General features: G+C 39.9%; 1 protein-coding gene across 1 annotated transcript; it reads right to left on the bottom strand.

Moving 5' to 3' along the window:
- Nucleotides 1-7954: 7954 nt before the first annotated feature.
- On the bottom strand, nt 7955-12796 carry LOC139712174 (uncharacterized; the record flags this gene model as incomplete). Its single annotated transcript, XM_071624014.1, has 6 exons — nt 7955-8462; nt 9294-9615; nt 10100-10238; nt 11186-11377; nt 11736-12065; nt 12622-12796. Coding segments are annotated over 6 exons (1203 nt in total), but the record flags the coding sequence as incomplete, so codon positions are not given.
- Between the last annotated feature and the right edge of the window lie 532 nt (nt 12797-13328).

The following is a 13328-nucleotide window of genomic DNA, read 5'->3' as shown; positions in this document are numbered from 1 at the left end:
TACTGCAATATTGTCTTTCACTGTCTGGGGATGGGGTGTCAGGTTGCAAACTTGTGTCATCATATTTTAAACAGCTTCTAGCAGCTGTCGTGTAGCCAATGCACCTGCAAGACTGTAGCATTGCAATTTCTGCCCTGGAGAATGTAGCTTATGCAAGAAATGCATGGACAATGCGCTTGATAAGGGTGTGTGCATTATAACATGATACAGTGTATTTAGTAAAAAGGGTTGCAGATTTGCAGCTTATTCATACTTTTGGAGAAAACTAGAAAAATGTTTAAATAGATGTTGATGCGGGTGATCATGTTGAGGTATATAGCAAGTTGACAAAGTCACTCAGACTATGAAAATACACCTTCATAGGAAATTTTGATGTTTTGTTTTGATCCCCTGACTGCGTGTGTATGTTTACAGGTAGCAGCAATAACTTTAAATTCTCATTACAGTAGTTACTGCTTATTTATACAGATCTTTCTGATTTCCGAACTTAGATTAAGATAAGTTTATGACATCCTTGGCTTTTCTACATGTCACCACCTTTCAAAATACTACAAATGTATCTCTTTCTTGCAGCATCATTTCCTTGAAGGTGCAAATCATGGAGAAAAAAAAATTATGCCAGTACTCTACATTAGGCATGAAAGTTTCATGTGACAGCCTCATTTCTTTGGTTTTGTTTGACGTAGTAAAATACAATGTAAATCTACCGTGGAACAGGATAACAGATTTTATCATGTGATTACATAATTGCCTGTGTATGAGCTACCCAATACCTTTTTGCTTGTGGGAATACCTTCAAAATATTGGATACGGTTAATCCACAGTAGCAGCAGACTTTGTGCTGGCGTCACTACTTTTGATATTGTGTTTTTATTACCACCTACAGTGTATTTGGGTTTTCTTTTCTTTTTTTTAACTGTCATCACTATTCTATTTGGTTTTAACCAAATATGTACGGTACATGATTTAACCCTAATCAGGCCGGGCTTTTTTGGCCATGCTTAAACCAAAGGGGGGACGGATATCCCCCCCCCCCCCCCCCCCCCACGTCATAATCTACAAGATTGTGTCATAAGATTTTTTGAAACAATCAATTTCTAATTTAAATTAATTAATTATGCAAATTATGCTCAAGATCATATTTTAGCCTAATTAAAAGCATTGAGAGTCTACTTTTTGGTCTGTATATCTGTTTTTAGCATATTCAACAATTGTACATCACAAAAACTATTAAAACTCATTTCAATTCTTATGTATTTTAATGTTTTCAGAATTTCTTATGTATTTCATTGTTTTTCAACTTTTGTTTTTCTTTGTTTTTTTATTGGAAATTGTCACTGACCACTTTTCTGCCATAATTAGCATAAAATTAATCAATGAAAGTGATTAATTGTAAAAATAATCAGGTTTTTATGACTTTCATGACAGAGCACTGTTTTCCATAGGAAATGTACACAAAATCACAAAATTGTGCCCGTTTTGGGGCGACATGCCGTTACAAAAATGGGCGTGGCTTCGAAAAAAAATGCGCGGACGTTGCAAATTTGGTCTCGAAAGTTGCACGAGACTTGAATGAAGAAAGTCAAGAAGCCTCGCGACGAGGCCTTCTCGCGTTACAGAATTATAGTGCGAAACGTCGAGGGGGGGGCGGATTCTGCCCCTGGCCCTGTTAGGGTTAACATACTGAAGTACAATGTTATATATATATATATATATATATATATATATATATATATATACTGTACTTCTTAACATGTTTGTGTGTGTGTTTGTGTGTGAGAGGGAGAGAGAAAGATAATTTTATGAATACATAAGTTTTTAGAGTTCTAGTAGTCTTGAATATGTGAACAATTTATCTAAGATCAACTTGTCTTTGTTGTCATGATTTTCTATCGACATCAGTATGGGATCACTTTATTTTACCTAGTTTCTGGATATCTTAGCCATTTTAAAACCGATTTCCACCAAATAAAGTTTGAATTCCTCTTAGAATTTCATAAAGCAGTCTCTCAGCATCTCGCACAAAAAGTTAAAAGCAGGACTCGGCTTTGAACTTTTTGCGAGATACTGAGCTACAGCTGTACCACTCTATGAAATGGTAAATAGCATACAATTCTAAGAGGAATTGAAAGTTTCTTTGATGAAAATTGGTTTTGAAATGGCTGACATATCCAAAAACAAAGTAAATCAAAGCCATCCTAATACAATGTAAAAGGTGGGTCCCACCTTTTATAAGGATTGCTTTCTTTTGGATATCTAAGCCATTTCAAAACCATTTTTCATCAAATAAACTTTGAATCTCCTCTTAGAATTATATGTTCTTTCATATTTTATATGAAGTTTCTCATCTCAAAAATATCATGATTAAAAAAAAAACACTGGAAACCTGAAACCCCATCTCAACCGAAACTGTACGAACCCTTTAAGAAGAGAAGTGAGAGGGATGAAAAGTCAAGAAAAAGAAAGGTGGTGGGGGGTTCCAGCAACATCGATAGCATATCAGTCTCTTTGAAATGTCGGCAGAATGCAACGTTCGCTGAATCATGTACTTTAGGATGGAAAGTAACTTTTACTACACGTATAATGTCCCATCTACTAGACTTTGTTCAATGATACAAGAGATGAGAATTATGGCCTCCTTTGAAGCAGGTTTCCTTGTCAAAATCTATCCAAAGGAGAGCATTTTGTCTCCAGGCAGGGAGGCAGTACATGTAATAACTTGGAAGCAAATATCTGTCACACATATGATATAGTCTGACTTCCCGTGTTTCAGGGAAAGTGTAACACTATACAAATGACGCACAGGTCTGAATGTGGCAGTCCGAATTGTGTGCATAAGGTAACTATGGAATGCTTCACCCACGAGGCAAAGCCAAGTGGGTTTAGGCTAAATTCCATAGTTACCGCATGCACACTATTCCGACTGACGCACGAAAAGACATGTGCATCATATCTGTGTGATAGAATGGGGACAATTTTCTTGCCAAAATTCCTTTTTTCGATGTCACCCTACGGCAAATTTACTGGATGCCTTTCCTTTTGGCTTGCCATAGACGAAAACCCGAAAATCATGCATCCAGTACTTCAAAACCATGCATTCAGTAATTACTGGATGCATGGCAAAAGTACTGGATGCATGATTTTTCAGCCAATAGGCATCTCGTACTGAGTGCGCAAACGCTTGTTAGTGCGCGAAACTGTTACCAGTGTGCGATAACATGTCTACCACTGTGAGGCAGTGTGTGGCCAGTAGAAAATCCACACAGTTCTCAATCAATAAGATCGCAGGATTCTCGCTACCTGTTCTATAATATCCTTGATATCTCATGTGGCTGAAATGGCAATTTGACATACCCATGGGAAACCAATAATGTATAGCCAACCTCGAATAGTCCCAGCATTCTCATTGTGTGAAGTAACTGAAACATTTTCGCTTAAAAGTGAAGCCCTATAAAATGAGGTTTCATTCTACAAGTACTGTACATACTGTACTATGAGTGTTGTCCACTGAACATGAAATAATTCTGATTTCATTGGATCACACCACACACAGATCAGAAACAAACTTCTTTTGAATTCTAGCTTGTTTATTTCACAAAATTCAACGGAACATTTTGCAGATCTGTCATCTGCCTGTACAAAAGAAATATACTCTCTACCTCGCTCACTACAAGATGATTAACATCTCTCATTTCAAGTCTTTTTGAGTTTCTTTCCACTTTTAGCGTGCACTGCAAAATATTGTGCAGTCTTCTACACTTCTTCCATTAGCCGTCTTCAAATTATTCCTTGAATGCCATTAACTTGCTGCCCTCAAAATCGTGCTATCACTTCAAAATTCCTGCGTGGCAACATTCTCCTTACTTGAACTTTTCTGTAAAACCCTAAAATAAAATGCAGTTAGGGCTGGTTACACCACTACATGTGCTGCCCACGACTGTTAATTTTTTGGACACCCTTTGCCAATCCTTTCCACCTAAGAAGAGTCAACACCATGTTCAAGTGCCACCACACAATTGGGACTGCGCATATCACTTCAAAATGGTGCTCATGACAAGCATTCAAATAGCCTCTTGATGATTTTGGTCACAAGAAATTTCTCCAAGAGAAAAGCGTTCGACCTTCAGTTATTAGAAGTACATGGTTTTTCTGCAAAATCCTATATCGTCACTGGGGTGACAAGACCTTGTATCTGAAATTTTGGTGAAAATGACTTTTTCTGATAACGGTCAGATAAACAGTGAAGTGATGTCCTATCCAAATCCTAGCTGTCTTACCTAAAAAATGAGGCCACCACGGCATGTCAAAGGAATGTCTATCCTATTGGATACAGTGCTTTGGCTGCCATGTTTTTTTGTTCTCCTGAACATTTGACATTTTGTAGATATGAGGTCTACACTTTGAATTGTGTGAATTAGAAAAAAAAAAAAAAAAAGATTAACTGACCGAGTCGGAATAATTATGTTTTTTTTAAAATAATTTCATTAGTTGTTCTCCAAAAATATTCTTGTCTACGCTTACAAACACACATATAAATGATATATCCTTTAACATGCTACGATAATGAGAGCATTTCTACACAATTAACAGTAGCTTTCTGTTTGTTTCCTGTTACAATACAGGGACCGTTCCTGTTCCTATTTTACTGCTGCGAAATACACTCATCATTGAAACATGTTTCTCTGTAACTCCTGCCATCCAAATTGTGTGCTGGCACCCCTAGGAGCAATAACTCAACACTGTCTTTCATTCATTCATTAACATCTCCTAACTGTTCAAATCAACTTCATTCTCTAGTTTATGTATTATATCAAAGGAAAAGTACACTTGTTTTCTACATTTTCCACCTTCCATGGCAATAAAATGACTTTCCAGTAATACACATTGTTTTCTCAAATGATGCACAAATTTTTCATTCAATCCATTGGATTCAAACTCAAAAAATGATCTCACTTTTCCATTTTTTGTCTTCAAGGAAACAACCCAAGTCTGAATACAAAATTCTCAGTCGTATGACATTCAAGTGAAATTACATGAAAATGTTTTTTTTTTTTTCCTAGGTAGAATTTAAAGCTCAATATATTTATAGACAATTTACACACTGAAGTGCTTCCTGGTGACAACCGTGCTGGTATCAATAATGATCCATCCATCATTTGGATGGGACTTAAATAAACTTGTAGTATGATCACATGTTCAGCTACAAGTATTTACAAAACTAACAATACCATTGCTTTCATGGCTTTTGTCCCTGGACAGTGGAGTTGCATACTCTGCTTCCTTGCTAAAAGAATCTCCCTTAAAGGTATTAGCCCACATTTGTAAACCTGCAGCAATTGGTCTCATAGTTAGCATGGAGTTTGGGTATGATTGCAGTAACACCTGAGCAAAGTTTCGTTCCAATTAGTCCATTACTTTCATAAAAATAAATGAAAATGCAACGTATGCATGCGTATAACGCTCGCTAGCTCCGGTCCGCGTACGTACTACATGCATGCGATACATGTGTAAGTTACATGTACAATTTGTATGTAGCTAGCCCGCGCTCGTAATGCGATTTTGGGTCGGGTTGACCCGGTTTGAAAATTGACTTTAAAACGATGATTTTCTCTCTTTTATCGAATGGTATAGACAAAGGGCAACAGGTGAGGTATGTTACTGTTATAACTTGTACTTGAAGTCATATTGGACCCGTTTTATGCAGTTTTGATTTTCGTGGGTTTGCAAATGTGGGCTAATACCTTTAACATTTGTCAGAATTACTCCGCTGTCATATTGCCCAAGCAACATATCAACAAGACTTCAGTAGAACGTGGCTTTATCTCACCTCTCTGGTCACTTCTGTATTTTATATTCTTTGTAAAGTGCAGTGGCACTTGAAACACAGAGAAAATTTCCAAGTGGCAAGACAATCTCTGTATCTTGCCAATGGCTTATTGGAAGTATGTGAACAATGGGAGGGTGCCTGCGCTTTCATTTGCTCAATTCAGTACCAAGTGGTGTTGGTGACCACACATTGCACCGACAGTCACTGATGGTCTCACAACATCATCACCATCACATAACTTCTACATGGCAGTCCATCTGCTTCAAAAACAATATGCTATTTTTAATACTGACATGAATGACACATGGAAAGAACTGCTTCGCAATTTTCCTCTTGCTTCCAACATGCATGTAATGTGCGCACAAGGGCACTTAGACAAAACATTAAATGAAGATGCACGTAACTCTGGAAACTTTTGTTTTCCATAAGAAACTGCTAAAACAAGTTGGGAGCATGCGCAGCATTGCTGTTATTCCTCAACGCGCAGAATGTAGTGAAAGAGGTTCACATATCCATTTAAAATTTCCTTCACTGGGAAGATGTTTGGGTGGACAATACAACCACTGTCTAAATTCCATGATCGTATCCGTAGTTGGTACACTACTGTTACTCTGTCAAACAATAGGAGCGCACCAAATTGCCTAGAATACCTTTGAATATACACCTCTTTGCTTTGGGTGCTGTATTTGAACCAAAACTGGGAGGTTCAGTATGTCTTACAACAGTTGATTTATGCACTGACGTAATGATGCACTTGACTTATTGCATAACCCATCGAATCATATTTTCTTCTCATTTTCGAAGTCACCCAGTTATGGCTGACATAAGTTACTGTATACGCTGTTATTTTCGCGAGGGTTTAATTTTCGCGAATTTCGCGAATCACAGCTGGACCGCGAATTTAACAACACGCGAAAATGTTGCCATACACTAGGCTAATAGTGCACTTATGATAGCTTCGGTGTCAAATCACGAACATCTCGCGAAAATGTCCGTGACCTCCTCATTCTCGAAAATATCTGTATGCGAAAATAACAGCTTATACAGTACAGTGTTTTAAAACCAACTAGGTCTTTACCAAACAGTATAATATTTCTCTCTGCTTTTGCAAAATGCAGCACTTTCTCTCAGTTATTCATACTCAATTATCATAATACAAATTTACCTATCCACCTTCCTTACACTGATGGTGAAAATTGACAACCTTTGAGTTTTGCATGAGGGTGCATGTATATTTTGGTGTCAGAGATAGCACGACTGGCATCTCTTTCAGCATGTATTATCGGGTATTGACACCAAATCAAATGTTTCATCAGATGCAGAGGGCTACAAGTGAGAAGGATCCACAACATCTCTATGGGCAAGACACGCCTGCTTTGCGTACTTTATTGAGAGTATGAAATAAGGCCAATTTCTGGAAAGAATTGCTTTCAGTTGCAGTAAACTTTCCACGATCGGTCATTATCATATTACACATGCCTATGACTGATAAACATCATATTAATCTCTGGCACCTCTGCTCACAGATGCTGCTTGTGTCCATACAGATATAAATATTGTGCCTTTGGTAATTACGTGCACAGATCAAAGCGCATCCATACCATGAAATCTTCCGCTTCACCTGTGATGCAATTTAGTAAAGAATGCCAACTTTGCTCATTTAGCCAAGTGCAAATATGATGAGAATAATAACAGAACTTCTTCCCTCATGAAATGGCATATACTTCATCAAACCCTGGCAAAGAGGTGCCTACACATGACCATGCTGACTGTGTTGTAAGTGTGGTGAGGTTATGTTAAGCACCATACTCTCGGTATCTCTGTTCACAATGGTGAAAGAATATTCTAGGTCATCAGAAAACTTCATAGGAAACTATACACCACCACAAGTGAGTATTAGTAGCAAAGCAGACCCCTCATATGCAGGCCTGTGAGTATGAAGTCCATCTCAATTTAAGATGACACTTTGTACCAGCAAAAGAGGTGACAAAAAAAAAAAAAAAAAGATTTAGCACAAGTGTGCAACTGGCTCCTAAATGTACAATGGTAGGCAAAGAAATAAATAAAGCGAACAGACAGACCTAAAATTAAACAAAACAAAACAAAACAAAACAAAACAACCTCACAGTCCATTGTAAGAGTCACGATCCAGAGTCTGACAAGTGTAGCGTCCCCCAAAGACCGATCAAACTTCACATTGGACACACAGAACCACTGCCACAGGCCAACAATGAAGAATCATGATGAACTATCATACTCCTAACTCCTCTTCATCTTTCCCCCAAAGAAATTACAGTGGGATGGAGATCTACTCCACCACCACTATCTGCACACCTGGCTGCAGCATGTTGCTTAGGTAGTATCACACATTTCTCGTATTTTTGTTCCCCCTCACTTTTGTGTGGGTAAAAGGAAGAGGGGGAGGGTTCACCAGTATTAGAGAAACCGAAACAATATTAATAATTACTCGCGAGAGCTGCTGACGGTCCTTGCTTCCAGCTTTTTCTCTTGAAAACCAGGGCTGCTGCTTGTAAAAGAATAGAGTCTGTTTGTACAGATGAGCAAACTCCCCTCTCACTCAGCACTCCGCCTATGAGCCCTCTGCCACTTTTATATCTTCTTTCTGGCTTTTCTCCTGCAAGATAGAGAGAAAACATGCATATGCCAGATTAGATTGAGAAAGACAAGTATTATAATGCAGGCATTCTTTTATAACAGACATGTTACCATCCTCTTCACTGGAATTCTGGAATTGAATTCCCATCTTCTAGATTTTGTTATATTTTGCAGAGAAGTTTTATTCGGTCATCCCTGCAGGAAGGCATATAAAAGGGTTGAGACCATTTGGAGCGGCATCCAGTTATTGATGCCTCACTCGATGCACATTGAACACTGATGCCTGTTAAACATTGATGGGTATGTCTTATCCAAAGAAACACATCAGGGCCCTGTTTTGTGAAGAGTTAAAATTGATTACAAAGTTAATTTCTATCATAAGTCTATGGCAGCCTGTGTGTTAAGGAAATTTAAAATCATTGTATCTTTTGATGAAATGGGGCCCTGATCTTCTTCTTTTTCTGGCACACAAAATATTGCTCACCATTCCAAACACACACTACAAATTCACTTCAGTATTATCAAACCTACAGGACTTGGAACTCTTCAAAACCAGAACAACATTTATAAGAATGTTGACTGAAAATCATAATCGGCATCTCTCCTGGACAAAGTTCAGAAGGACAACCCCACATGATATAGGACATTTTGAATGGCTGCACACATTGTGATTCAAGGAAAGACAGCTCCCGCAAGCACTGCCACTGATACCAAGCTTTGCTTTTAGTATGCAGACATAACGGGGAATGTGCAAAGCTTTGACGGGGGAACTGAACACACCAAGTGCTCCTATGACAAAACTCAGTGTTATATATAATGTTATATATAACACTCAGTGTTATATACTTACCGCAGTTCCTTTACTTTGGCTGACCCCCTCATCTCGTCTGCGATTGTCATCCCGGTCCCTGCGCTGGAACCCTTCGCCACGACCCCAATCCTGGTTGCGGTTCCTCCGGTTGTTCCAAGCCGTGCCACGGTAGTTGCCGCGACCCCTGTAGCCAGAGTTGTAGCCACTCCTGTTGTAGTTGCCCTGGTAGTTGTTGTAGCCTCCACGGTAGCCCCCGCGGTAGTAGCCTCCTCTGCCGCGTCCGCGTCCCCTGGCGAAGGGAACCCCAAATGTTTCCGTGTTCATCTTGTACTCTTCACGGCGGCTTGGTCGGGTTCGGCTCCTACAAGATACATCAGGCAGCGTGAAAACATTAATATCAGGAAGAGCAAAGCTATGGCTGCTCCCATCAATACAGATTCTTTTTTCTTCATCCCCCTTACCCCCCCCCCCCCCCCACACACACACACACAATACACTGAATTCATCACATAAAGATATACTCATCTGTATAGATGGCCATCCACACTTCACTAATAATACCCTCCTGTTTCTCTTCTCAAAACTTACATCCTGCAATGAAAATGGTGCATATAATTGGAAATATCACAATACTAATATTTCTCATAGGTGCTGCTGATAGTCTTTGTTTCACTCGAAACTACAACTCTGGAATGTTTTGAGGTGTATCATCACTTTTGATCATTTGGTCACACAAGCTACACAATATCAGCTTACACAGGAGAGAAAAATAAAGGGAGAGGGAAGGGGGGTGAAGAGAGAGAAAGAGCATCAAACTTGGGGGGGGGGGGGGGCTTGTCCCTTACTCTGGGTTGCTGGCTTCACACGAGATGCTGTCAAAGAAGGACTTCTCTGGCTCATAGAAGGCTTTGTCATCCTGGGTCTCACTGGTAGGTGTTTCGCTGCCCGATCCCTCATGCTCTCCAGACTTCTCATCACCATTCACTAATGAGGAGGAAATAAAAGAGTAGGAACCTGTCAGTTTGCCACACGCGGATCCGTACTCGCCATACTTGCAACAAAACTACAGCATCTTTATCTTAAGGTACAAAACAGAGTGAGACCAAACATATTATCAGCCATTAGCTAGAAAGTAATGAAATAAAAGTTTTGGGGTCTTCTTTTTTTTTTTTGCAAAACATTAAAAGGACATTCCAGACGATTTTCGTAATTTCACATGATGTAGTACATAAATTGACAACTCCATGTATAGATTTGTGGAATTTATTGTGGTTCTTGAGCAGAGAAACAATACTTTGAAAAACCTTAAACAAATTACACTGAACAAGGATGATAACATAGGAGGTTCACATATTTTAGAAATGTAGCTGTGTAATTCCATTACAATACCGCTTGCTTTCGGGATCACCTGTGTATAATCAATGCATGCCTTCTTCTTTTGTTCTGCTCCCTTGAGCCCCAACCCAACTCATGCATTCTTATGGTGACTCTGCCATGTCATCATCCTTGTTCATTGCAATTTGTTCTAAATTTTGAAAATATTCTTATTCTTCATCCCAGTTATCACAAATTTTGAAACTCTGTCCTCAGTATAACTAATTTATAGTTGTTCAAATGTAATAATCTGAAAATCATCCAGAGGTCTCCTTTAATAGGGATGACTATTACATTATTATGCAATCTACTGTGTCTTTTCTTCTAGAACCTCTTTAATGCTACAGATCAGAGGGGTCCTGTTTCACAAGAAAATGTAAAGGAGGGGTATTCAATTGCTACCATATATATCAACCATTGAAGCAAGAAATATAATCAAATTGGTCTTTTCTTATTTCTCCCTCTCTCTCCCTTACACAGAGCAATTAGAGACTTGTGACTTGGACTATTTGCACACTGTCATCACTGTGTTGAAGACGAGAAGGGAGTGCACCCACCGATCTTCAGCTTGTTCTCCAGTTCATCCTCTATGGCCTCCTTGTCGTACTGGGCATTGGCGGTGTCGAAGTCAAAATCGGTGCCAACCTTGATTGGCTCCTTGGCCATCTGTGGACGCTGGCCACGTCCGCGGCCCCGCCCCCTCCTGTAGGGCTGCTGCTGCTGCGGTTGCTGATGCTGCTGCTGCTGACCTGCAAGAAAATATCATGAAATACGAGTGATGACCCAAACCCAGGTATGCTTGCAGGGAGACAATATCTCTAAAAATTACTTAAGCCCAAAATGGCTACCCAAGCAGGATTCTTTCTCATTTCCCAAAGGAGAAATTACAGGTTTGCAACAGCTGAAGAACAATGTAGATTAAAAGTGCAAGGAATGTCTAACGCAGAGTCCCATTCCACTCCCTCTCATCACCGAGGGGCCAAAAATTTGCAATTGTCTTGTCAGCTTTACATTTCCACGCAAGCACATTTTGTAATAATCATTACTCTTGTTCTTTTGACAGAGCATCCACATGGGAGATGTCAGTTGTATTACCAAGCAAAGTACCTTGGGGTCGGCGACCTTGATCCCTTGACCGATCATTTCTCCTCCTGTCAACGTCCCTGTCCTGGTCCCGGTGCTGGCCGTCACGATGCCGCCCGTCCTGGCTGTCCCTGTGGCGCCCGTCATCCCTGGCATCCCGGTTTGGCCTGCGATCGTCCCGCCTCCGCTGCTGCTGGGGCTCGGGTCTGGAGTCGCGATGACTCTCCTCATCCTTCTCGTGGTGCTTGCCGCCATCTTTCCTGTCCTTCTCTGGTGACTGTGGGCCAGAGGCCTGCACTGCCTGCTCCATGGTTGGCGACTTGCGGGTGATTGGGGGAGTCTGCCGACCTACCTCTACAGGAAGACGATAACGACAGGGTGAAATGGGACTAAGGAGGTTGTAGGAGACAATACATGTTGCACATAGTTCTAGACATATTCATAAAACAGGAATTCAATAGGAACTCTTCAAGAAGAATAAAAAGAATGAATTACAATTATCAGTTGTCAATCTTTGCCCGAACATGAAATTCTTGATTACTAAGTGAGCATGTACTGCTCTTTGCGTCCATCACGGCATGGCTCTCTTAAAAAACTGTATTAAAATTTTCTGCTGTCAATGTTTGCCTGAACAAGAATTTCTGATTAAGTAAACATGTATAGCTCTGTGTGTGACATGGCTCTTACCTAAACTGTTTTTTTTTTTCAATACATTTTTTTAAACACAAAATATTAACATAAAACAAACCTTACAGCGGTCTCCCCAATATACATTCAGCCATGCAATCCAAAAGTAGCTTACTATTTACATGTTTTATTTTTTGTGACAAATCAGTTAACATTCCTCCTCTCCCCCCCCCCCCCCCACCCCCAATACACATGCACACACACACACACACATATTACTTACCTCCCATTTGCGGCGGTCTCTGGGCCTGGGCTGCTCCAAACTGATTGGGCATCATTCCCCCCATAGCACTATACTGGTATGGGACATTGAAGGGGGCAAATGGGGCAGGAGCAGTCGCAAAGGTGTTGGGGGGCCTGAAGCTTGGAGTTGAAGTAGTGCTCACAGCCCCAGAGTGCTATGAACAATAACAAAACAGATCAAACACTGGTAAAAGCATTTTTGATATCCTTCAATATAGATCATTCAAGATCACAATAGTTCCGTCACTATATTGTAAATAGCTGGGTTTTTTTAATCTTTTTAAAATAAGCTATCTGAGCAATATGGTCAATAACAAGCAACCTTCAAACTGCTAGCAAAAAAACTGTGGATAATTTCAACATTGTGTCAACATCCAATATGTGCAAAGTGCGCTGCATAGAGCAGGAAGGATAAAATACATGGATACCGAGAATATTACAACATGAGCCTTGTCTTCAATAAGACATGAACTCTAATTGTTCTGCAGGGCATGTGGGATTCCCACCCCACCCCCCACTGTAATGCAAACTGCTGTAAGATAAGAAGCTCAATTAATTTCACGGCCAACTACAGAGTGTCCTTTCTTTCTTTTTTCTCTTTTCTTTTTTTTTTTTGGGGGGGGGGGGGAGGCTTATTTTTGTCCTATTATAAAATCAATCCCAGCTAACTGTGCAAGCTGCTTTAGA

The sequence above is a fragment of the Diadema antillarum genome, unplaced genomic scaffold, assembly GCF_040938485.1.
Source record: "Diadema antillarum isolate AM-2024a unplaced genomic scaffold, OU_Dant_1.0 seq00001769_RagTag, whole genome shotgun sequence".
Taxonomy (NCBI): domain Eukaryota; kingdom Metazoa; phylum Echinodermata; class Echinoidea; order Diadematoida; family Diadematidae; genus Diadema; species Diadema antillarum.
Note: the sequence above shows the minus strand (reverse complement) of the source record. Positions and strands in the feature narration are given on the sequence as shown.